The sequence below is a fragment of the Nanorana parkeri genome, unplaced genomic scaffold (genome assembly GCF_000935625.1).
Source record: "Nanorana parkeri isolate BGI_ZX_2015 unplaced genomic scaffold, ASM93562v1 scaffold845, whole genome shotgun sequence".
Taxonomy (NCBI): Eukaryota; Metazoa; Chordata; class Amphibia; order Anura; family Dicroglossidae; genus Nanorana; species Nanorana parkeri.
Genome location: NW_017307113.1, coordinates 519,067 through 544,314, shown reverse-complemented (window position 1 = coordinate 544,314; position 25,248 = coordinate 519,067). Strand labels below are relative to the sequence as shown.

Below are 25,248 nucleotides of genomic sequence, written 5' to 3'. Positions count from 1 at the left end.
CCCCACCATGTCATCCTTTGTGCCCCCACCATGTCATCCTGTGTGCCCCCACCATGTCATCCTGTGTGCCCCCACCATGTCATCCTGTGTGCCTGTGTGCCCCCACCATGTCATCCTGTGTGTCATCAACTGAGCCGCTCGGCCATGATCGGGAGCTGTACGGGCTATTGTGAATAGCCCGTACAGCACCCCCTCGGTTCTACTAAACCGAAGGGGTCCTGGGGCCGAAGCTATCCGAAGGATCGGCCGAAGCTACGGCCAGATCCCTCGGTAGCTTCGTGAATAGACCCCAAAGAGACACAAAGCACACTGGGAATCCAGGAAGCTGTTGAAAGTGATGGGCAGACAGAAGGCAGCACTCACTACATAAAAGGGATTTTTTCAGGTAGGCTTTGATTGCATTATCAAAAACAGCTCTAGTACATATTTCTATTACAGCGCTGATGTTATAACAGGATAGTATACGTTGTGACTTAAGAACCTCATTAAACCCTGTGACAGTTCCTTCCGTCTCTCCCAGACTCTATTGATGACATCTCTGAGCTCCCTGATCCTGCTGTGGCCAATATGTGGTGTTCTAACCATCCCTGCTGGATCTTTTATAACTAGAATGTAACAGGAGGTGCTAAGGAGCTGAAACATCCAAACCGTCCAGGTGGGCAGGTAGAGAATTGGGAATTACAGCAGGAATATCTCACTGTTGGAGTATCTAAGACATACAAGAAGCCAGGTGCTGACTGAGCCCTCCAGGATCCACCCATAACTATAGTATTGATTCTGGGTGCACTGCTCCTTTAATACAATTAGCTTTTCAGAAGGTTCCCCTTAGATATGTGAGAATGGCAGGATAAACCCGAACATCGGGCTCGGCTGAGTATTTCTGTTAATGGAAATGGAGGCAGACGCAGGAGGAAGAATGCACTGGTAGGTGCTATCACAGGTGGTAAAACAGAAAATGGAGTAGCCGATTGGCTGTTGCACCATACAGGACCTGGCCATTTTTAGACATGGTTGGCATCTCACAATAACTTAAGGAGTGCCGCAGTGGTAGTACTAGAGACCTCACTGGGCTTCAGAGCTGCCGACTAAGAGCCACTGGGCTAAATAGATGACCCAGTGAAAGGTCAGTCAGAATGATTCTACAGGCAGTGTGTTTCCTAATAAATTTAGAGTGAAATTTATTAATTTTTTACCACATTGAAAATTGTATCCTGATAATAGTATTCCTGTAATGGTATGCGGTTACTCAAATCTGGGCTGTAATTATTCTGGCATTAATTTGAGTTCTCAGCGTGAGAATTCTATCTCGCTGAATAGTAAGATAGATTAAAACGGATTAAATGTTGATCAGGATTGATTAAAATGGATGTGTGAAAGCTTTTCCTCTAGATCGCAGCTGTCATTTCAGGAAGACTGTTGTAGTAAAAAGGAACAGTAACCAGGGCCGTTGCCGCCCCGCTGAGGGGAGGGCTTGCGAGAACTGCAATGCTGAGCGGGCAGTGTGCGCTTGCGCACACCGGCCCGTGCGGCATTTGTCTTACGAGCACGCCACAAACCCGCCGAAAATCTTATGATTTTCGGCTGGTTTTCCAACATGCACGTAAGACAAAAGTCGTGCGACCGTACAGTAGAAACGGTTGCACGCCTTCCATACACCTGCCGATTATCGTACGATCGCGGGATTTCCACCTTTACAATGGACGTGCATAGAAGTAATCAACTAATCAACAATCACCAAATTTACTACAGGTACTGGGAGTTGGAGGTGTTTAGGTATCTTAGAGTAAGAAGACATAAATGAGGCTCAGCAGCGTGACAATACTATGCAGGTGACACAGGAAGCTGCAAAACTGTAATAGTGAATAGCTGTGTCACTCGTGAGGCTGGTTGAAAAGGATTAGAAATATTTTAGCAGGTACAACAATTTAGATATGCAGTGAAGGGAATTTATCAAAACTGGAGCAGACAAAATCTGGAGCAACTGTGCATGGCAGCCAATCAGCTTATCTCTTTCATTTTTTAAATCTTAACTGAACAAACTGAAGAGAGAAGCTGATTAGTTTCCAAGCACTTCTGCTCCAGATTTTGATAAATTCCCCCCAGTATGTTTATCTATCTATCTATCTATCTATCTATCTATCTATATAGATAGATATACATATCTATCTATATAGATAGATAGAAAGATATATATATATAGTTATTTAGCCAGAACTGAACTTTAACATGTCTGGCCACATTTTTTATGCTACACACTCCTTAGATAATAAATTCAGCATGACATTAGATGACCTACCAGGGCTCGGGAACCCAGATGATGCATCTTGAACATGTTACTAAAGCAGTAACCACAGGCTGACCACAAGCTGGCCGACTCACCTACAGAGCAGATATCGTTGAAGTGATCCTCTCCCTCCTCTGCGTTGATGAGATCGTTTTTACTCTTCTTAATGGTAGCTCGTTTCAGCACTAGGAGGAAGAGGAGAAGATGTATTATTCATTATATTGCAGCATGTTAGAACGTAGCTGTTTCCTGTACATTGACGCGTCGGACGGCAGATGAGCCGATGGAAGTAACAAGTTAGACTCAGGCAGTGCACATATCTGTGCTGAGCAGAAAATTAAAAGTGACTGGTGGGATTAAAACACCTCATAAAATGGAAAACTGTTTAAATGACCTGTCAATCACACAGGACTGACAGCCATGTCTCCCGCGAGCTAGTGCAGCAGACATACACATGTCCATGACATGTTACAAATCTGAAAGAAAGAATCATACAACAGCAGCTTCTATATGTTAAGGAACAGGTTCTGGTGGGAACGGAGTGGCCTTAAAATATGATATGATGAAATAAAATGTTAATAAATATACCATATTAAAAAAAATTATTACACCATTTACTGAAGCTTTCATTTAAAAAATAGATATTATATATTTAAAATGACACTAAACATTAAAAATGCATTCAAGTAACTTAACTGTTAACAAAAATGTATGTTATTTGTGTATCACTCAAATCATCTCTGAATTGGTGCTGACACTGTCCTTCCTTTTGGAGGGTAACTACTTTTGTTCTCCATGGTCCCTGTGTGTGTGTTGTAAAGTAGACACAGCTCCAAGCTCACTCCTGTGATGGACTACAATCTCATGTTTAGTTTACTAATTTGTAATGAGATTGTAATCCATCATAGGAGCGAGCTTGGAGTGGTGGCTACTTTACAACACACACACAGGGACTATGGAGAACAAAAGTAGCCCCCCTCCAGAAGGAAGGACAGTGCCAGCATGAATTCAGAGACAATTTGAGGATCGACAGCCGAGTGATGCACAAATAAGATACATTTTTGTTAATAGTTAAGGTACTTGAATGTATTTTTAAGATTGAACTCCTGAGTTAGTGTCACTTTAATTAGATGTCATTAGATTAAAAAATAAACAGTCAAAAGATAAGAACTTTTTATGATTTAACATCAATGTCATCTTACCATCTAAAGGGGATTTCTCCTCAGCATTCTTATCTTCTTCTGCGAGCATGACTTCCTCTGCAGAGAAAAATAAAGTATAGAGAAAAAAAGCAGTGCCCATCAAGGATGGAAAGAGATATTAAAGTATCATTGGCATTTACTGACTCTATGCATAAGACTTTTCATTTGTAGAGACAATGTAGCAAGCCTCTACAATTCAGCGCTGACTAGTAGGATCTTCCAGATCTGAATTTCCCCCACAATCAGCTGTTTTCTCAATGCTGCCCAACAGTTTTAGGGATAACAGAACTTGGCACCACTACTTGATTTTTTTAGGGTATCATAGCCAACACTACGGAGCCCACTGGATCCCAATACAGCCCACTAAAACCACACAGGTTCCCGAGGGCATCTAAAGGCAGCACAGTGGTTACCCTGAGCAGAAGAGGGCCAAACCTCCCTCTTTTTTTCAGTCCTCTCTGTCAACTGACTGCATCATTATGTTTGTTTTGTAGCCCTGAGGGAGTTGTGTCTGCCCCCGAAATGCATTGGCCTAATTGATCCACACAATTATTAAACTTTAAAAGTCTCACACCCGTCTGGCGCTCTTCTGTTTTCTGTCCCTGAGTTGCTCCTAGTACCTCCTATTCTCCTATTGGAGATTGCTTGTCTTTGATCTGCCTAACCATAAGCTAATGAGCTACCTACACATCAAGTTGGGTTTATCATAAAGGATATCAAGAGACTCCTCCCTGCGTGAAATATACGCATGATTTGAAGTGGCTACACTAAGCAGTGGCAACTCCAGAGCTACAGGGCAGGGCTGACAATACAGCTGATTGGGAGAGTTTATGGAAGGCAGCATTTATTTACATCCGACATATTCTGCGGTGCTGTACAAAGGATGTAGAACCGTTCAGTATGAACAAGAAGAGCTTACAATCTAATGTCCCCACCAAAGTCACACACTTTTATTATTACTAATAGTATAAGTTTTGTACACATATATAACGCTGACATATTTCGTAGTGCTGTACACAGAACACTGCAACACTCACATCAGTCACACACATTATTGTTAGTATACACTTATATAGCTCTGGCAGTGCATCGCTGATGTACAGTACTTCTACTTACAATGCCCTCTTGGACACCCCCTGTATTTAAGAAAACTAAATATCACGAGAAGACTATATTGTATGCTAATAATGTGGATAACTCCAGACCGCACAGGCTCGGACAGACCTGTAGTCTGCTCCTGGAAGTGTTTGTTCAGAATGTTGTTCACAGTGCTCGCGCAGACTTGGTGGAACTTTGTTTTTGTTTTTTCTTTACTTCATGCAAATTAACCAAATGCAGCGAGTTGGACACTAGACAGATGTCAACGCCATGCCACTGAGAGTTTTCCCCCCTCATATTGTTTCCCGATAATGTGATTTAAATGTCTGAGTTATGATGTGCATTGTCTGAATCTCCTTATATGAAAATTATTAAAAACTGATTCAACACTAAGAAAACTCAATAAAAAAAAAATTCAGCTCACCTGCTTTAAAGATCCACTCCAGATAGCCGTTAAGCTCACGTTCAATTTGTTGCTGGCGTCTGAGTTTGAGGAATGCCCGTCGGTTCTCCACCCTCTCACGTTCTTTGGCAAACTCCCTGCAAAGCAAGGCACAAGTTTTCTGAGACTGAATATGAAAAGGATTCTGATTTCATTTACAGTATAAGAAGAATATTGTATACAAAAACTGACATTTCTAAAAAAGTGTGTGGTACCGTGTGCTCCATTTGAATGGCACCCCAACGCTCCTCCTAAAGGCTGTGTGTCACAATGCAGTGCATGCACTATTTTTTTCCACCGCACAGTTAGGGTCTGTTCAATTAAATGGTGGTAGGCGCGTTGTGCCCAAAATGCACTAATACCGTACGATTAGCGCAATGCATCTGTGAACCGGCCCTTAGGCTTTGAACACCTTTTGTTTTGAGGCATTTGGAATGTATTTTGCTCAATTAAACTGAAAGTTCAATTGGGTTTTAAAGAGGCAGTACACTACAGAGATGTTTGTATAGGTTCAGATGTGCTGAAACTACAAATCCCATAAGGCATTGCAAGCCATAGGCATGACTCCCAGAGGCAGAAGCGTGATGGGATTTGTAGTTTCGGCACAGCTGGGAGCCAAAGTTGCCTACCCCTGGTATAGGTATTATAAGCATAACGTACGGTCATTTGATGCCCCCTAACACAAAACTGTAAAATACAAGAAAAGGGGAAGAAAAAAGTCCCAAGGAAAGAGCATAAAATATTTTTGTACATTTATTTTTGGGGTTTATTTGGTATTTTTATTAAATTACAGCATGTTTGATCATGATCACACTTGATGTAATTTTAAAAAAAAGTCAAAAAAATAAATACCACAAAAAATGGGAGATCATTTTTGTTCTTTTTACTTTTACTTTACTTTGTTTTTTGGTATACTTTGGTGAAGCAGAGCAAAAATATCAACATTTGCACTTTTAACATTAAGCATGTTCTTGTGTTACTGTTCTACTGACAAAATACAGAATTTTATCAATGGAACATTTTTACCTATGGTTTGTGTATATACACACTGGGCCACAGAATAGACCTTGGGAAGGTAAAGGGAGGACATGATGATGACCCATTATGCAGTCATTATACTCTATGTAGATCTAATGAACAGTGCCTGTTATAAACAAAGTTATTAGTGGTGGAGAAGCGGGCAGGAAGTGAGAAGCCTTTATCAGCTTGGCAAAGCCTTCTTGCAGATTAATGGAGAAGATAATGGTGGTGTGAACATTGCCTATTGTCTTATGGGGATATGGTGTGCTAAATAATAAGCCCAGCACACAGGGTCTTTTTAAAGCTTCATACAGGTTTAAATTACTCACTTTTTCTCATTTCGTCTTGCAGTGCCACAAGGCAAAAATAGAGGCCAGTTTTGGCAAAACTACTTTAAACATGAAACCGATAATTTCACGGTGTAATCAAGTTTAATTACATTTTACACTAAAACCCATTATAAAGAATGTGACAGGAGGATTCGTAGCAGACAATGGTGGGTAAACACACACAACTCCCAGATGGGCAGGAACAGCAGAGGCAGAAAGAATGTGTCTGTTGCTTTCTGGGTGACTACCTTGGCAGATGGGTGTCAAAGCACACCCCAAACACTGTCACAAGTTAAGGAAACAAACTGGCAGCACAACATAGAATCCCTTGTAGGTAAAACTTTATTGTTCCAGACAAATGACATAAAGCCCCACCTGGGAACTCCTTCCCTGACACATTTCACCTAACATTGGTAAGGGAGATCTTGTTGGTGAAGTATTCAAGACATATAAGAAACCAGGGGCCGACTCAGAGCACTTATATCTAAAATATACCTTTTTTGGTGGGCTGGCCCTTTAACATAAACAATCTTTTTAAATACGTGTTTGAAAAACATGTTTCTATATATAATATGTGAATAAATATATAATCTGTGAATACATATGTGGACAGCCATGTTTTGGACAAAACAGACCCTTTCAGGTAGCTGCTAATTCATGTCTATGGGTATTCCTCTCCCCAATGCAATTCTACCAGTGTGCTCAGATTAGGAACTGTAAACTGCCTAGAAAGCTTATTGAATTTATCTCAGCAGTTGTTCAGCAGGGAAGTTACCTCACTGCCTAAACTATAGACAGCCAATAGAAGGCATATCCCCCCAAAAATATAAAAGGCAAACACATAATCCATGATAAGCTTGCAAAATGTGGAATACTCATTACAACTTCTTTTAGGTAAGGGTCACAATAACCTGAAATTTTGATATACACCACAGTGCCCTTTTCAGTTGATGCCATTACCATATATGAGTAATAAACTTCAAAAACACTAAAGATTCCTTTCAAAATGAATAATGGAGAACCAAGGGCCCTATAATGGATCACTATTGGGCCCGTTTGCATCTCGTTACACCTATGGACCAGGCTTCAAAGTGAGTGAACGAGGTCAGTAAGTTGACAGATTGATTTTAATAGCCTGATAAAAAATAATTGCGAGCCTTAAAGGAAATGAAAGCGGACTAAAATAAAGGAGGAAATAATAGGAGAAGCTGTGCAGGGAGACAAAGATGAAAGCGGAACAGAGACCGTGGGACGCGTGTCATCCTCTGCTCTCTATGATGAATAATTTAGAGTCACAGCTCAGCCTAGCGGTGTGATCCTGTGCTATGATGTCTACCCCCTGTGGGGCTCAGTGATAGGTCACTCCGAGAGTCGCCAGCAAACAAGACTTACTGGTGGGGGGGGGGCTGTGACAACAATGGCGACAAACAAAGACAATTCTCTCTCATCCTCCTCAGAGAGGGTGTCTGAGTTCCCGAAGGAGAGGTAGAAAAAAGAGAAACATCATCTAAATGCCTGATATAGACTGTAGGATGTCTCAAGAAGAACTGGTGAGAGAATTCTTGGTCCCTGTGCGGCCTTAGTGCTTTTCTTCACAGTAAACGTGTAGTGGAAGTCGCTTTTCCTTATCTTTGGAGAGACGGGATGATAATTATCAGAGGCCCTTGGCATCTGTATACCCTACAATGAAAGCTTGAGTTCTGTTACATGGCTTTCGGCCACGTACGATCACACAGCAAAAAAAATTACCCCAGATGTTGTGCTATGGCTGCACTGAAGATCTGCCACAAACAGGCAAATGTCGTAGCTAAATGTAAAGCCTGCTGCTCCTTCCAGTGAAAACCAACTGATGCCCCTTTTTACTTTAAATATTTAACACATTTTAGCATGTCTCCTAGGGCGGTAGGAGACATGCACATTTAGCCCACCTCACCAAAATCTGTCTGGTTGTAGCATTTGGCAGTACATAGGTCCTAGGCCACAGAAGCCACAGTTTCCATACACTAAACTGATTATGCCTAACCAGCCTGAAACATATGTATGAAGTTTTGAATAAATGTTTCTATACATTAGGCTGTATTTGTACTGTAAACCAGCAGTTCTGTATGTATAGCCAACATCAGGGACAAATAAGGATGAAAGGGTGGAGGGCCTTTTGGTTTCTTTCAGCCCACCTGATAACTCTCTGTCTGTGAATTCTATTTCATAATCCCAGGTTACTACGGTACTGTGAAGTCACATATTTATACTGCTGGAGGATAAAACTGCTGAACCATCACATTAGCTCTCATAATCCCCTGTAACTAGGATGATGGAGCTGATGCACGTGTACCATACATGACTCCTGACCATACACATGTTTTAGGTGTTTCAGTTACCACCTACCAACACTGAACTGAAGATTGACTGAACGGGTCAAACTGACCTTCCACCAACAACCCCACCTAAACCCACCCAAAAAAAAAAAATTCAGTTTTCAATAGAGCGGGGAAGATTTCTATTTCTGTCTGTAACCTCATTGGGGGGATTTTCTCTCAGTTCCTGTCTCTGTGACACCCGTACTAAATACAGGGTGAGGAAAGGAGGGGACAGCTCGCAATAAAAACAAGTTCTATCCTGCCCTCACTCCACAACAAAAGTGTTTTTGTCTGTGCCTATCATTGAAGATATTAGGCTCTAACCTTTCAATCTGCTATCCAAATTGAAATAAAACCCTTTGGCTTGAGTTGGGCTTTACATTTTATTTGTAAGGGATGATGACAGGTGGTCAGTTGTATTTGTAATTGAAAGGTTTATTTCAAAGTGGTGGTAATCCCCAAAATAATTGCCCCGTATATGGCCAGTGAGTATAAAACCAGCCAGCCCATCACTGTAAGTAGAGCACACAGCTATCCCTTGTGCACAGAGGATAAAGAAAAACAATGTGTCACTTGATAACACTCACCCGGACAGGACACCCAGAACCAGATTCAGCATGAAGAAGGAGCCAACAATGATGAGAGGGATGAAGTAGAGCCAATTCCACATTGCGCCGACTGCATCGTTGGTCTGCAACAAGCACAAAATACAAGCTCAAACATTTTAAAAAAACTTTAGATCACCTATGTATTTCTTTCAAAGTCACAAAATCACATGACCATTTAGCTGGTGCAATGACCTGAAATGTCTTTATGCTGAGTTGCCACTTGGCATCTAAGAGGTAAAACCAAGCTTGTGGTAGGAGTGGCTGCTGTGTAAAGTGCTGGGAAGGACAGTGAGGTACTTAGGGGGCTTTACAAGAGGTAGAGAGTACAAGGTGGGTGTCTCCATCATGGGTATGTTCAATGCTAAAAGAACAGCCAGGAGGTGGACATGGCACAGAGAATATAGAACTTGGATCAAAAAATGGTGTCACCCTCCTTATGTTGGTATATAACACATCAAGGTTGGGGGATTACAAAAGGATTTGTATTGCTTTAAAAATCTTTGGCAGGTTTACAGGGCCGGTATATGACTGCAGTTCTGACCCGGTCATCCAGTACCGCTCCTACTGGGCCTAAGCCCTAAAGGCTTATAGGTTTCTTACACAAGCCTTGATTACATCGGCACAAAGAATTCAATATTATTTCTAGCTATACAAGTGAAAAGCCAAATCCTCTCCTCCCCCCATGCTGATTCATATTTAATCGTTCCCTCCAGACATTTCCTCCAGATAACAGGAAATGACTGCGATATTGCTGGCTTGGAAGCCAATCCCAGGAGGCCTAGTATTGGTATATGGAGGGGGTGCTGATTACACCCTGGAAAGGGATTTAACATACACAAACAGAAAAAATGCCCTTCTTAGACCCAGTAAGCAGGATTGCATGAATCATTCCTGGGCTACTTTAAACTGGCTTTTTTTTATCTTTCCAAAGCTACAAATAAAATACAGGTGAAACTCGAATAATTAGAATATCATTCAAAGTTCATTTATTTCACTAATGCAACTTAAAAGGTGAAACTAATATATGAGATAGACTCATTACATGCAAAGCAAGATAGTTCAAGCCATGATTTGTCATAATTGTGATGATTATGGCTTACAGCTCATGAAAACCCCAAGAACCCCAAATCCACAACCTCAAAAAAGTAGATGATTACATGCAATCAATAAAACAAGGATTGTACATAGAACAATATCGGACCTCTGAAAAGTACAAGCATGCATGTGTACTCAGTACTTGGTTTGGGCCCCTTTTGCAGAACTTACTGCAATTACTTTTGCACGATATTCTAATTATTCGAGTTTCACCTGTACATTTCACCTTAAAGAGAACCAATGGCAACTGGGCTACTGAAAGAATTTTAATATTTCATTATATAATTAATTTTAATATACCCTGAACTCCAGACAGATAGATATAAAAAACACAAATTAACACAGCTCTGTATTCATTTACTCTGGATTTACACTCTTCTGTGTGCATGTTGTAGCGCACATGTGTAAGTGTGAAGGGGCCCATATAGTTTCCTTTTCCTTTTCACACTAAACTGCATCACATAGATGTGAACCAGCCACATAGGAAATAATGGGATTTCTACTTGCAATGCATCTTCATGCAGCAAAATGCATGAGTTTTGCTGCATGAAAACATTATTAAATTTAATTAATCTTAATTAATTTAGTAATTCATTTTAACTTCACTGTCCAGTCACTGGGTAGGGGTGGGGAGAAGACCTGTAAATGTTACATACCTGCTGCAAAAAAAAATCAGGTCTCTTTCCCTCCTGCACAGGACTGTGTTGTGTGGTAAATCTGTGCAAAGCTCAGGACTGAATGGCCAGGAATGCAAATCCTTTGACAGGTTAAACTGCTCTTTTATATGTATTTCCTCTGTGTATTAGCTGTTTGCCTGCAGTTTAGCTTTAAATTCCTTATGAAAGATGTATATTAGCCCTCTTATGTAGATTGAATTACTTTGTCTAAGCCTGACATGTTTGTTTGGGTGTCAGGAATCAAAGGTCAACCGAGGTCTGACAGTTATCCTGTCAACTGCCGAAGCTCACACAACAGAGTTGAGTCAATCTTTATGTGGAACACCCAATCATACGCATAGGAATTTACAAAAACAGGTATTGCACCCAACTGAATAATTGAACACAGATTCACTGAGGTAGAAGAAAAAGGTTTTCAGAAACCAGAGCCCCCCCATACGGAGAACTGTAAACAACTGAGGGGCTGAGAGACAGTGTGATATAGGGAAGCAACTCTCAGGCTTCAGATGACTTCTCACCCCTCACACTCACACTATAGTGTCTGACAGGGCCTGTTTACAATCATGAGGTTTGCTGTTTTATGATGCATTTATTATATGCTATCACTTCCAAAAGGCCAGTTCACATTTCTGGACTGTGGTGAGGTACAGTACAAATGTGAATTAGCACCAATAAAAACAATAGTGAAAAATCCATATATCTACATTGATAATACATGTCGCTGCTTGTGCATAGGTGGGAACGTAGCCAACCAGCGCAGAGTAATGCTTCCATAACATATCACATGTGGGTTCTTCAGTGCAATTATTATGGTGGATCTGTAACAATACTGAGCTGTGTATTTTGGACCTGTAAACTAACAAACACAGTTGTACAAGCAGTGTGGAGCACTCCATGGCTCTCAGGGTGTGCTTCCAACAGACTCCCTTCTGCCTCCCATCTCCCTCTTCCTACTAATGTGATTTTACATCCGCCTCGCCAGCGAAACACATTAATTATTAACCCTTTCATTGTGTGGCACGCTGCATCCTGCTTGCATCGCTCACTTTAGCTAGTAGTAGTTAATCACATTCAACTGGACTTGTTCTGTAATGTTGGAAACGTTTTGTAGTTTTTCCAAGCTACTTCTTCTGTTCCATTGAGCATCAGGATGATACCCCAGCATTTATATCCATACAGGTAGCACAGACACCTTAATCAAATCACCATGGAATGTGTAGATGTTGATTGTCCCTGAATAGGATGGGAATTAACACCTACAGTCATGTGAAAAAGAAATTACACCCTCTTTGAATTCTATGGTTTTAGGTATCAGGACATAATAAAAAATCATATGGTCCTTAGCAGGTCTTAGCAGATGAACAACAACACTTGATATATTACACAGGGGTCTATTCACAAAGCTGCCAAGGGCAGCCGAGTGAATGACCAATCAGAAGTGAAGTGAGCCGAACACTGTTCACTTCAGGCTGGTACGGCTGATTTCAGCCGTACATCGGCTGAAATCAGCCGTACATCGGCTTGCTTCGTGTGGCTTCGGATCAGCCGAACATGCTCAGCATGTTCGGCTGACCCGAAGTGCAGAAGGAGTTCGACTCAGTCGATCCAACATCTGGATCGGCTGAGCCGAACCTCCGGCAGGCTTCACACTGCTGTTCGGGCTATTCTGAAAGATCCCGAATAGCAGTGAGGGAATAGCCGAATGCCGCCTGTGAATAGCCCGTACAGCACCCCCTCGGTTCTCCTGAACCGAAGGGGTCCTGGGGCCGAAGCTAGCCGAAGGATCGGCCGAAGCTACGGCCAGATCCTTCGGCAGCTTTGTGAATAGACCCCACAGTGTCATTATTTCTTTTACAAACAAAGCCAAAATGGAGAAGCCATGTGTGAAAAGGTAAGTACACCTTATGATTCAATAGCTTGTAGAACCACCTTTAGCAGCAATAACTTAAAGTAATCATTTTCTGCATGACTTTATCAGTCTCCTACATCGTTGTGGAAGAATTTTGGCCCACTCTTCTTTACAATGCTACTTCAGTTCATTGAGGCATTTGTTTATGCACAGCTTTCTTAAGGTCCCGCCACAGGATTTGAGCTCTGGACTTTGACTGGGCCATTGCAACACCTTGATTCTTTTCGTTTTTGGCCATTCGGTTGTAGAATTCCTGTGTGCTTCGAATCATTGTCCTGTTGCATGACCCATTTTCGGCCAAGCTTTAGCTGTTGGACAGATGGCTTGACATTTGACTCTAGAATACTTTGATATACAGAGGAGTTCATGGTCAACTCAATGACTGCAAGGTGTCCAGGTCCTGTGACTGCAAAACAAGCCCAAATCATCACCCCTCCACCACCATCCTTGACAGTTGGTATGAGGTGTTTGTGCTGATATGCTGTGTTTGGTTTTCGTCAAACAGGGCGCTGTGCATTATGGCCAAACATCTCCACTTTAGTCTCATCTGTCCAAAGGACATTGTTCCAGGACTTGTGGTTTGTTCAGATGCAACTTTGGAAACTTAAGCTGTGCTCCCATGTTCTTTTTAGAGAGACAAGGCTTTCTCCTGGCAACCCTTTCAAACAAGCCATACTTGTTCTAATCGTACTGCCATAAATGTTAACATTTAACATGCTACTTGAGGCCTGTAGAGTCTGAGATGGAACTCTTTGTTTCTTTGTAATTTCTCTGAGCATTGCACAGTCTGACCTTGGGGTGCATTTGCTGGGATGCCCACCCCTGGGAAGATTAGCAACTGTTTTGAATGTTTTCCACTTGTGAATGGTCTTCTTCACTGTAGAATGATGGACTTTTAATAACTTTTCCCAGATTGATGGGTAGCAACAATTGCTTCTATAAGATCAGTGCTAATGTCTTGCCTCCTTGGCATTGTGTTAACACACCCCTGAATGCTCTAGACCAGCAAACTGGTAAAACGGCGGCTTTTATAGAGGTGGTCAAACTTGCTGATGATCAGTAAATCAAGGCCATTTGTTTAGCAGCACCTGGCTGCTATTTAGCCTCTTAGCTCCTATTGAAGCAGTGAGGGTGTACTTAGTTTTTCACACATAACTTCTTCATTTTGGCTTTACGATCATATATGATAATATGTCATGTGTTGTTCATCTGAGGTTTTTATTATGATGATTTTTATTATGTCCTGATAGTGAAAATCATAGAATTCAAAGAGGGTGTACTTTCTTTTTCATACAACTGCATGTAGACTTCATGACAACAAGGATGCTATATGTAACTAGAACACAACTTTGACACTGAAAGTTGTGCAACCACTCTGCTCTAGTTACATAACCCCATCCTTGTTGTCAGGAAGTCCATATAGGTGTTAATTCTGGATGGTGGCTTATTTTGTTCCTCATGGTCCCTATGTGCGCTGTAAAGTAGACTACACTCCAAGCTCACTCCCATGATAGACTAACTTCAATACAAATTAGTAATCTAAATATTAGATTGTAGTCTTTCACAGGAGTGAGCTTGGAGCTACTTTAAAACACACACAGGGACCATGGGGAACAAAAGTAGCCACCCTCCAAATGGAAGGACGGTGTCAGCACCAACTCAGAGATGATTTGATGATCTACAGCTGAGTGATACACAAATAAGCCACATGTTTGTAAGTAGGTAAGGTAAAAAATATGAATTTTTAAGATATAACTTCTGAGTTTAGTGTCACTTAAAATGAAGCACCTTTTCAGCTTGGATTCCTTGAAGAGATCAGGGAAATATGACCTGTCCATGGTTCCTAAGGGTTGGTTTTGAAACATGGGAGAGTAAAATTGTCACAGTCTAAGCAGAAACATAGACATAGATAAGCGGCTAAGTGCAGTCACTACTCAGCACCCCTAAACAGGAAGCACCGCCTGTATTTGTGACCAGCAAATATGGATGCTCAAATGTGAAAAAAATGACAAAATATATTACAGAAGAACAAGGATTTGAAAAGTCAAGGGGAATCAAAGATTCCCTTTAAAGGTGAAACAAAAACAGAAATTGATGCTACTTGATACAAAACAAACTTGAAAGCTTCCGAAGATATATATTATAAAGTTCCAGGGGTGTTTAAGAGCTGGAAATGGCTAAGATCAAAATTTTAATACTGCGGGAAAGATATTTTGCATTGAACAACGAACTTTCTGCCAGCAATGACATACCTGGCAACCTCTAAAGGTGCCCATACACTTTACAACCATCGCAAGACCTTAGTCTTGCGATGGTTGTAAAGTAATTAAAAAAACTTACGATCTGCCCATCTTGGACAGGCAGATCGTACTTGCGATCATCGCAAGCCCGCCCCCCTGAGGGGCGGGCTTCCGCTGACCGCAATGCTGAACGGGCATTTGTCTCCCGAGCATCATTCAAACCAGCCGAAAATCTGAAGATTTTCGGCTGGTTTTCTAGCATGCTCCTTAGACAAAAGACGTGCGACCGTACAGTAGAAACGGTCGCACGTCTTCATTCACACTGCACGATTCTTGTACGATCGCGGGATCTCCCGCGATTCTCGTACGAGAATCGTGCAGTGTATAGGCACCTTAACAATAAATCATGTAGATCATTCAGCTTTTATTTGAACCTGATAGCCTTCTACAATAGACCCTGTCTTCCAAAATGCTTTGTTAGCTTTCAGCTATTTACACCTGTAAAACTGATGAATCCAAGTGTTACAACCAGTTCTCTTAGTGTAATGTCACCTTTGAGTAAGATTTCACTGATAAATAGAGTGTAAATAGACACCAGTATTGTTTTCCTTATGTTGGCCATTTTGCCTTCCTTATGTTTATTTCCACCCCCAAAAAATCTAAAAGTTAACCCTTGGAATGTGTGGCTACCCTGCACTGTAAGGGTTAAGTGTTTGTTTTGGTCTAGGAGCAAAAAAAAAAGAAAAGAAAATATACTCACCTGATCCTCAGTCCTTCATTGGTGACCACTCACCTCTTTACCCCCCACTCTAGTTGTGGTATGTCCCTCGTGCAACGCATTAGACATGATGACATCATCGGTCCTTAAACCGCCAGAGACGGCAGAGAAGAGGCTACAGGGACCAGACTAGCAGGCAAGCAGGATCTAGGATAAGGTGAGTGTACCTTTTTTTTTTTTTAGCTCCTAGACCTAAATGAACAGTTAACCCTTGCTGTGTGAGGGTAGCCCCACTGAAAGAAATCATTTTTAGATTTCCTGGAGTTCTTCTTTGAACAAAGTCAAGCTTTGCACCAACCATTTCTCCACCATTAGGGATTTCCCTCAAACTAAATGGATTTCATCTCAATTTCTTGTACAGCTTTGTGACAGGAAATGAAGGGAAATCTCCTGAATGGGTCATAGATAGTAAAAAAAAGTTACATTTTTACTGAACAATATTTGTGCCGACATTGACAGGCTGGGAATTTTAGCTCATCATAAAGCTGCTCAATCACCAGCATGCACTTTTTCTCCCTTTTTGTTTTTTGTATGAAAGCATCGCTGATCCATTTACCTTTCCGCTACTCTCCAATTTATTGACAAGCGACATGTGCAAATGTAATCGCACTTGGCAAATTAGAGATTAGCAGCAATGCTGCTGTTGACCTGTCAAACAATATTTGCAATCATTTAACTCAAACTAAATGGGAGTTGAAATGTGTCAGCAAACAATTTGGTATTTTAGCAATATATATTTACGTAACCTTTGCAGAGAAAGTCATTAGGAAGCCGACGCTTTTAATAATCCAACATACTTTGCAATTTTGCTCTCAGTGGATTACGATAAATGTTAATAAAAGCAGTTAAGGGGGAACTTAAAAGACAGATTTTGTTCTAAAAAAAATAGCTTAAAGGAGTTGTAAAGTCCCAGCATATCCTATCCTGTTATAACATCAGCATTGTAATAGGAATACATACTATAATTGTTTATGATAATACACTCAAATCCTTTTATGTAGTGAGTGCTGCTTTCCATCTGCCCATTACTTTCAACAACTTCCTGGATTCTCAGTGTACTTTGCATCTCTTTCCCTGCTGCTTGATAAGATGCAATCTTGATTTCTCAAGACTACATATCCCATCATGCATTGCTTCCAGCAAGCAATGATAAAGTTACATTGTTCAGACCTTGAGTCTGAACTCTTGGCTCTATGAGAGTTGTATAGTTACAGGGCTGAGTGAAATTTTATCAGTGCACTGAGGAAGTACATCCTATGGTCATATTCTGGGCCCATTACACCATACACAGTGCGTTCCGGGCCCGATTCTGGCCAAAAAGCACTGGATCGCATTGCGGCCGGCTCATTTTCTTGTGGGGCGGGAGGGTCTTGGCGGTCCATTAAAGTGAATGGCACCTTAGCCACGCCCTCCGGCTGCAATGCGATCGACCACATGGGAACGCGTGGCACATCAATGCCTGCGTTCCAGTCCGGTCAGAAAAAATAGTGCTTGCAGCATTTTATCTGACCGGACCGCAGGCATTGATGTGCCTTACATTCCCGTGCGGCCGATCACATTGCAGCCGGAGGGTGTGGCTACAGTGCCATTCACTTCAATGGACCGTTACTCCCTGCCCCACAAGAAAGTGAGCCGGCGGCAATGCAATCCAGTCCGGTCCAGAATCGGGCCGGAACGCACTGTGTCTGGTGTGAACAGGCCCTCAATAAGTATGTTTACAAACTTGTAGCTCAGTATTGTTATTAGGAGTGGCCAATATAGAAATACATATTTATTTTTAGTTATCATAAATACCCTTTAAGCCAGTTTAAACCAGTTATAAAAGGAGCCTCCTTTAATTGCATTTATGTACAGTATACAATTGACCTATGCAGAGGACAGCAATTAATATGTGGAAACAAGGGATTTTTTTTTCCCCTGGTTCAGATCTGTTCAGTCAATAAAACCCACATTCACGTACACATATTTTTTTCCCCCTGCAATGCTTTTGCAGTCTGTTATCCATATTCCATTATGATTAATTATCATTCTTTTCTCTTGCTCATAATTTGTCGCATCGCTGCCTACTTTTGAATTTTATTAAAGCAAGCCTTTCCTTTCCCAACCTTTGCAGAAACCGCTGACAAATATGAACAATTCCCCACTGCAAATTCAGGGAAAACTTAGCTACAGCATGTTAGTGAAGTCAGGTTGTCAAATCACAACCTGAGCGCCAAAGACAACTCTGTCCTTCCTATGACAGTCATGTGTCTCTCCTCTCTGCATACATCAGTCCCCAGATGAGTGGCTAAAGATTAAGGTAAGGGTGTAATAGCTGTACTGACTTTTGGCCATTCAAAATGGTAAGTACATTCCAGGTGAAGACCAGTCAAGGAGCACTGTCCCCTCTCCATGTGCGTTAGCATGTTTGATAGCCCAGGAAATATGCTTGCTGTTGTTCTAGTATGATAAGTGCGTGTGACAGGAGCCTGCAGCCTGTTCTAGATCACTATGTATAATAGATGCCACTTTTCTTCCCGCTTGGCTGACTCTGGCTCTTCTCTACACAGCTTCGGCCTCCTGTGATGAGTTTAAAGGATCCGCACCATATACAGCCAGAGACCCCGCTGGCAGGTTTTCTCAAAGGAAACATTTATAAAACGATCTATTTGCTGAACATTTGTTGCCTATTTTGCTGCTGAAAAAGCCTGTAAGTGAAGTCATCACATTTAAAAACCACATTTGCCCGCACAATCATCCAAACAGGTCACATTCGGCACCATTAACCAACCATCCACATGGGGGCTAAATGCCAGCAACTAAAGTTAATGTATAACTATATTAAAGTATAACTATAAGCAAAATTGATATTCCGCTTATCAAAAGACCAGACTTTATTTTCATAGTAAAATACGAGTAAAGGACAGACTAAAATACGATTTTCCAAATCCTCTTGATTCCTACGTTTTTACCTGTTGATTTTGCAAGTGATGACAAGATTACATCATTACATCATCATCATTTCCCTTGGAGGGATGACAACGCTACTATATCAACCAAATTTGTGATAGCATTGTCACGCTGTCGGTTGGCATTTTCCCCAAGCAGTAAGCCAACAACCTGTCAGCTTTTTCACAATCCTAAGGGCCAATTTACACCTCACCAAGTGCTGTGCATTAACTAACATAAACTAAACTATAACAATCATTATTTTCTTTTAAAAAAACACCTTATTTTGAGCCTTCATTGACATTATATGTTCACAAGGATCAATAGGGCAAAGAACACGTGTTATAGCTTAGTGAATTGAGTCTGATTTCACTTTTACCTGAACAAATAATAAAACAATGTAAAAAATTAAACACGTGATGAAACAGAGGTTTAACAACTCACTGCAATAAAAGTGAATCTTTAATAGTCCAAACAATGGATGGTACTGTCTCAAAAGTTAATTTGACCCGCAAAAATTGGCAGCACCACATTTGCAACTGACATGGCTCTCGGTCAATAAGGCTTCTTGCATGAGTCCCCCCACCACCCAGTGTGCCAAATCTGTCGTCAACGCTTTTATGGCGTACCATGCTAATGGATCACACTCCCAGGCAGAATATTCATCACAAACGTCAGAGGAAGAGGGAGATGGACTATATTATGAATATGTAGAAATGCCGGGTCAGGCTAGAGGAAGTGCAAAGTGGTTTTATAGCTGATTTGTAACTACAAGCCGCTGCATGCCACAGATAGACCAAACACAAGATGTAAAATACCTTCATTAGCTTCTGTTCTGTAGATATAGAGAAAAGCCATTCAAGTCATTTTGCTAAAAATCTTTCAAAGTGAGTGCTAAGTGGGAGGTTGTCCCTTAACTGTAGGTATGATCAGCATTGGGCTACACGGGGATTTAACATGGATTATTCTAACTCCCTGATCATTGCCGATCTCTGATCAAACAGGTAAATCAATTCACTCTATTAGAGAAATGGTAGAGGGGTCCTAACTTGTTCACTGTGGAAGGCTAAAGTGTGTAGCAGTACAACTTATGTTTATTTACCTTTTTTTAATTTTTTGCACACCCCTGGTATGCTTAGCTATAGGGTGACACCACCATTTGTACCTGGCAGTTTCTTATGCCACATCACCATCTGCAATATATTTACAAGGCTACAAATGTGCATTACTCCATTGGTAAGGTCCTCCATTTGCCCATCAAAACATCTCCTGCAGCCTCCAAGCCTGAAACATACCGTATATACTCGAGTATAAGCCGAGATTTTCAGCCCATTTTTTTGGCTGAAAAGTGCCCCCCTCGGCTTATAATCGAGTCAGCGTCAGGTGTCTTGTTACTTACCTCGCCGAGCGTTGCGTCACTGCTGCTCCGGTGGGCGGCGCTCCGAGCGGGGTCATCTGGCAGTCTCCGGGTCCTAATTTAGGTGGCCGGAGACTGCTCTCTCCGGTGATGTGATGATCGGGACGGCTTATACTCGAGTATATACGGTATTTCATGACAGCACTGGTTTTTTAAATAAACGCTTGCCTACATAGCTTCAGTAAGCATTAACAAGCATTTTTTAAGCTTTTTTTGTTGGTAGATCAAAGCCTGGGCCAACCATAGCAAAAAAAAAAAAAAAGCCTTGTGGACGTTTATTCGGCCTTCTCGTTAACTTGCATTATCAGCCCCGATGCAGCCAGGAGGCAAAAAATGGTGGAATTTTATATCGATGCAAAGTCATGCTGCAGCTCTAGTAAACATTTGCGTGTACATTCTAAATATTGACACAAGCGTTATTTCAGCTATGGATGTGCCCTTTGTGACTTATTTAGAAAGGGTTTGTTTTTTTTTAAACTTGCATGGAGTTCTTGTATAACCATACACCATTATTAATAGATGTACATTTGTGTATACCTTGTCTACAGCCCTTTGCAATCCTTACTGTCCATGAACCTTTTCTAGAGTGTGATAAATGACTTCTCAGTAGCCGCAGCAATATAACGCGCTGATAATAAATGAATAATATTGTACACAGTATGACAGGAATATGGAGACAGACGCAATGGCGACAGCAAGAAACATGGAGATAGCAGAGCTCAAGCTGATACATAAATATAGGCAGACATGTCAGTAAAATAGACAGAGGCACTTATTAATGGAAACTGGAAAAGTGGAGCTACGTCCCACGGCAACAGTGAAACTGCTCACGTCATTTACCTACAAAATTGAAAATTGGTTGCAATGCACAGCCATTCCACCTTTGCTTCAGTTCACATTCAGCGCATCTATACTGAAAAACCCCAACAGGTTTATTTTAAAGGGTTACTCCAGCCTAAATTGTGTGTTGGTATGTAGAGAGTTGAACAATCCAACAGTTTCTTCTTTCTCTTGGTGAGATGTCTGAGACTCTAATGGTGAAATGTCTGCACTGAGTTCCTAGTTCTGCACACCTGATGTGGCCACTATCAGGCCTTTCCACCAACCCTGCTGGATATACATGTATTTTGTTTGACAAAACTAATGTAAACATTTTTAGTTTCCGTTCATTTTGTCCGTAACAAATTTTTAGTCTTTGCACATGTCTAGTAATATGTGTTCATGAGTGCATGCGTACGTGTGTGTGTGGTGGTTAATTATTTATTTTTTATTATTTTATTTACTGTTGGGGGGTTCGGGGAAATATCACCCCTGACATTTCCCTTTTGAAATAGAAAAGTGATTGAGAACACAGAGTCCTCTGCCCATACAGGTAGGGGGAGAGCAACAGGGATCCAAGGAGAAGCTGGAGCCTGTGCTGCTCCTCTTCTCCCTGCCGAGCCGCGGCTGTGTTGACCGTCTGGCGCCCCTGCTGCCAATGGTGGCCTGTGCTCACCATGACAATAGGGGCAAGGGGGCGCAGCCAGGCCGGCACTGGCTGCGCTCCCTCTCAACTGCACCTGAGGCGAGTGCCTCACTCACCCCATAGTAGCTACAGCCCTGATATGGAGAATATAACAGGAGGAGCTGGAACACTCAAAGATGGATGGGAACACCCAAAATCCCCAGGAGAACAAGAATAAAACCAGGAATCATGGCAGGGAGCTCCTGCTGTTGAAGTATCTAATACATATCAAATATTGACTTAGCTTGCCAGGCAAACCCTATAACTATAATATAGCTTATAGGTGGCCAAACCCTTTAAAGTTTAGGCTGGATTATGTCAGGAAGATGTAGAGAAAAGTCACAAAAGGAAATTATTTGCTTTAATTAGGGTAAGAGTGTATTCCTCCAGTGCCAAATCATGTGACCATTACCTCAGCATTGGTCATTTGGTCTCTGCCAGGGGATCTTGGGTGACTGAAAATCAAGTAGAGCTGGCCAGGCAATGTCTCTGCCTGAACAAATTTCCAGTTATTTCTAGGGGCTCATGTGACACTACCAGTCATTTAGCTTTGTAATGGCTGCAACAGGTGGGTATATATCATGAATGGAAATCCTAAAAAGCCAATATGTGCGAGCAACCATGTATATTCCAAATTTTGGGTTTAGGTGGAACTGATCATCTTTCAACAACAACAAAAAAGGTTTATATTAGCAAAACAATGCCATGGCAGAGAGAAGTACGCCAAATACTGAAATCATGGCATTGGATTATGCCACCACACCTTTAACAGTAACCAGTCGCATTACTCTCCCACCCAACAAAAAACGCGTTTTTCTCATCTCATTTTGCCAGCGCTATTGAAGTGGTAAATAAGAATCAATAGGATAACAAATAACCAGTGACGGATAGCCTGCCGTTCGGAAGTGACAGACAGTAACAGACCCTGTGTACATTCATCATTGTGTTTATCAGATGGAAGGGGAGGTTACTGCCAGGCTGAAAGTAAAAAGGTCTGACTCAGGCAAAATGACTACATCCGACTGAGCCGGAACGGAAGGAAGAGAGATTAATTGGAAAGGAAAAAAAAATGTGCCTCTTGACTGGAAACCACAAGAAACATGCAAGACTACATGAATCAGTTAATATCAATTAAACCATTACTGGACAATTATAGCAAAAATACAAGCCTGTCCATTGAGGACGAAATCTCTCTGATTAAGCTCTGGGGGCAGAGTGAAACGTGAAAGTGTACTAAAGTTTTTTAAGGTGTTTCCTGTAAGCAGTGTTTCCTTCTTTCAATGAGCCACAGTCCTTTACAACTTGATTCCCAAAGTGTCCCACTACTGATAAGTAGATTGCTTCCTTTGGACCAGAAACTGATTCCTGACCTGCGAGAATCAAAAACTGACTGTAGTTCACAGTTTCACCAGTGGGAGAACCAATTTGCTCAGTGAACTGGTAAAAGGCCCTTTATAGGTTCCATTCTGGGTTAAAGAACTTACAAACCACCCCTGTTCCCCCCCTTGGTATAGTGCAGATAAGGGCAATTACACCATGATTGCATTACACACCCATAAGGCCACCATGCCATAAATATAGGATATGGCATGTGCCTGTTGGCCCAAACATGGGAACTCATGATCCAGAACAGAGTGTAGGATGTGTAAGTAAAGTAGTATGAGATCTAAGGGTTCCTTTCCAAGTTCACCTCTACTACTGGGAGACCAAGTTATACTACATCCTGCAAAACTGAGTGCAGAGCTGGACTGGCTAGATCAGTGGGAGAACAAACATAAAAATATTAGGCTTTACCAGTCACCACTAGCCCAACATAAACTACTCTAGTGACCATTCTGACTGGCCTATCATGTCCTTGGCCAAGAATATAAACCTTTGCTGACATAAATATGGGGCTGCCATTTCTTGTTCTCTCAAGTATGCTTCTAATGCTTCTATATGTTTTTTATCAGAAGCTCTGAAAATAAGGAAGCCATTGTTTCAGCATGACACCCAGACAATTAGCATTTTCCGATGGAGCAGCCAACTATGGCTGCCTCCATATTTTCTCAGTACTGGAGTAGAATGCCAGTCCCTGACGTATGGTAATAGATGCTTTGAAACAGTTTTACTGAACCAGTTCAGCTGGCAACACAAAGTTTATTTAGTTACACCATCAACCCGCATCCATCACTATCAGCCTCATGTATCTGACTCTTCTTACAACAGCTCCTTTATGTCGGCACCAATGCACCATCCCCCTGCTATGGAAATCCCTTGTATTTAAGTCCTGCTTCTTTGTCCCAAGAATCTCAAAGGACAATAACAAAATAGGTAAAAGGTTAAGACCTATTTAACGTTTTGTTTTATTTTGGATAGAGTAGGGAAGAGTTTAAACCACTGTCAGGTTTTAACTACTGCCCCAGTTGGGGAGATTTCACCTTATTTCCTGTATCCTCACCAGGACAAGACATGAGGGGGAAACCCAACAGGGGATGCAACCCTTGCTCCATTCTACTACAAAATATCCTGTAATTCAGCTTTTAAAAATATTTAGTATAAGTTGGAATTCTTTCTTGGCCTATATAGCACGGTTTGCTTCTTAACTGTCAGTGAGTGTGTGACAACTTGGTAATTAGGATGCTTTCAAACCTTGGTGTTTTGGAACATGTGTTAAATAAAAAACATTTGCTGCACTGGATTTGGTTTCTATCAAAATGCACCTCCCACAGGGATAAATAATGACGCATGTAAAAAGCATAAAAATGCACTGCTCCTCTTATGCAGAAGGTGATGTAGCCTTAGCAATAAAAGCAATGGCAACAAAATAATAACTGCTCATTTTATTACAAAACTAAAGTGTTGTGCGAGTGAAGTTTTTAGCACTACCTCGTTCTTTCATTATAGCTGGAAAACTACGCTATCAATACAAAAGAACAATCGCTTTTCACCAGACTCAGTGTTATACTATTTACAGCTAGCAGACACATTTCCATTCAAATCTCTCCACCAGCTCCTTCTGCTATTGAACCAGCAATCTTATCCTGCGCAGGACCGAGTGTCCCAGATATGCTGCATGCGTCAAGAATTACAGTCTATGTGCACTGGAAGTGCTTGGGGCTCAGCTAACTACTGAACTTAGGTGGAAAGCTGGAAGTGCGAGTTTTTTAGCGTCTGTTGAAACTCATTTGCTTTGACGCATTTTAGATGTGCTTTCTAGATCTCCGCAGAATGGCAACGATGAAGAAAATGTACGACAGAGCATAAAATATAGCAAAAGCTAAATTCTTCAATGTGGCTAAGTCGAAAACAAAGTCAAAATGCAAGATTTCCAGGCTTTTAAAGGAAAACTCCCATTTTGACCATATTTTTTTTTTTTTG

The 25,248-nt window shown here is 41.4% G+C and overlaps 1 protein-coding gene across 1 annotated transcript in view; it reads right to left on the bottom strand.

The window, feature by feature from the left end:
• Window positions 1-25,248, bottom strand: part of CACNA1B (calcium voltage-gated channel subunit alpha1 B) — a 221,697-nt gene that overhangs the window by 92,640 nt on the left and 103,809 nt on the right. The window contains exons 7-10 of the mRNA XM_018565415.1: window positions 9,320-9,423; window positions 5,009-5,124; window positions 3,487-3,543; window positions 2,380-2,469 (exon numbers count right to left, since the gene is read on the bottom strand). Coding sequence (XP_018420917.1) covers window positions 2,380-2,469; window positions 3,487-3,543; window positions 5,009-5,124; window positions 9,320-9,423 — 367 coding nt within the window. The remainder of the gene's footprint in view (window positions 1-2,379; window positions 2,470-3,486; window positions 3,544-5,008; window positions 5,125-9,319; window positions 9,424-25,248) is intronic.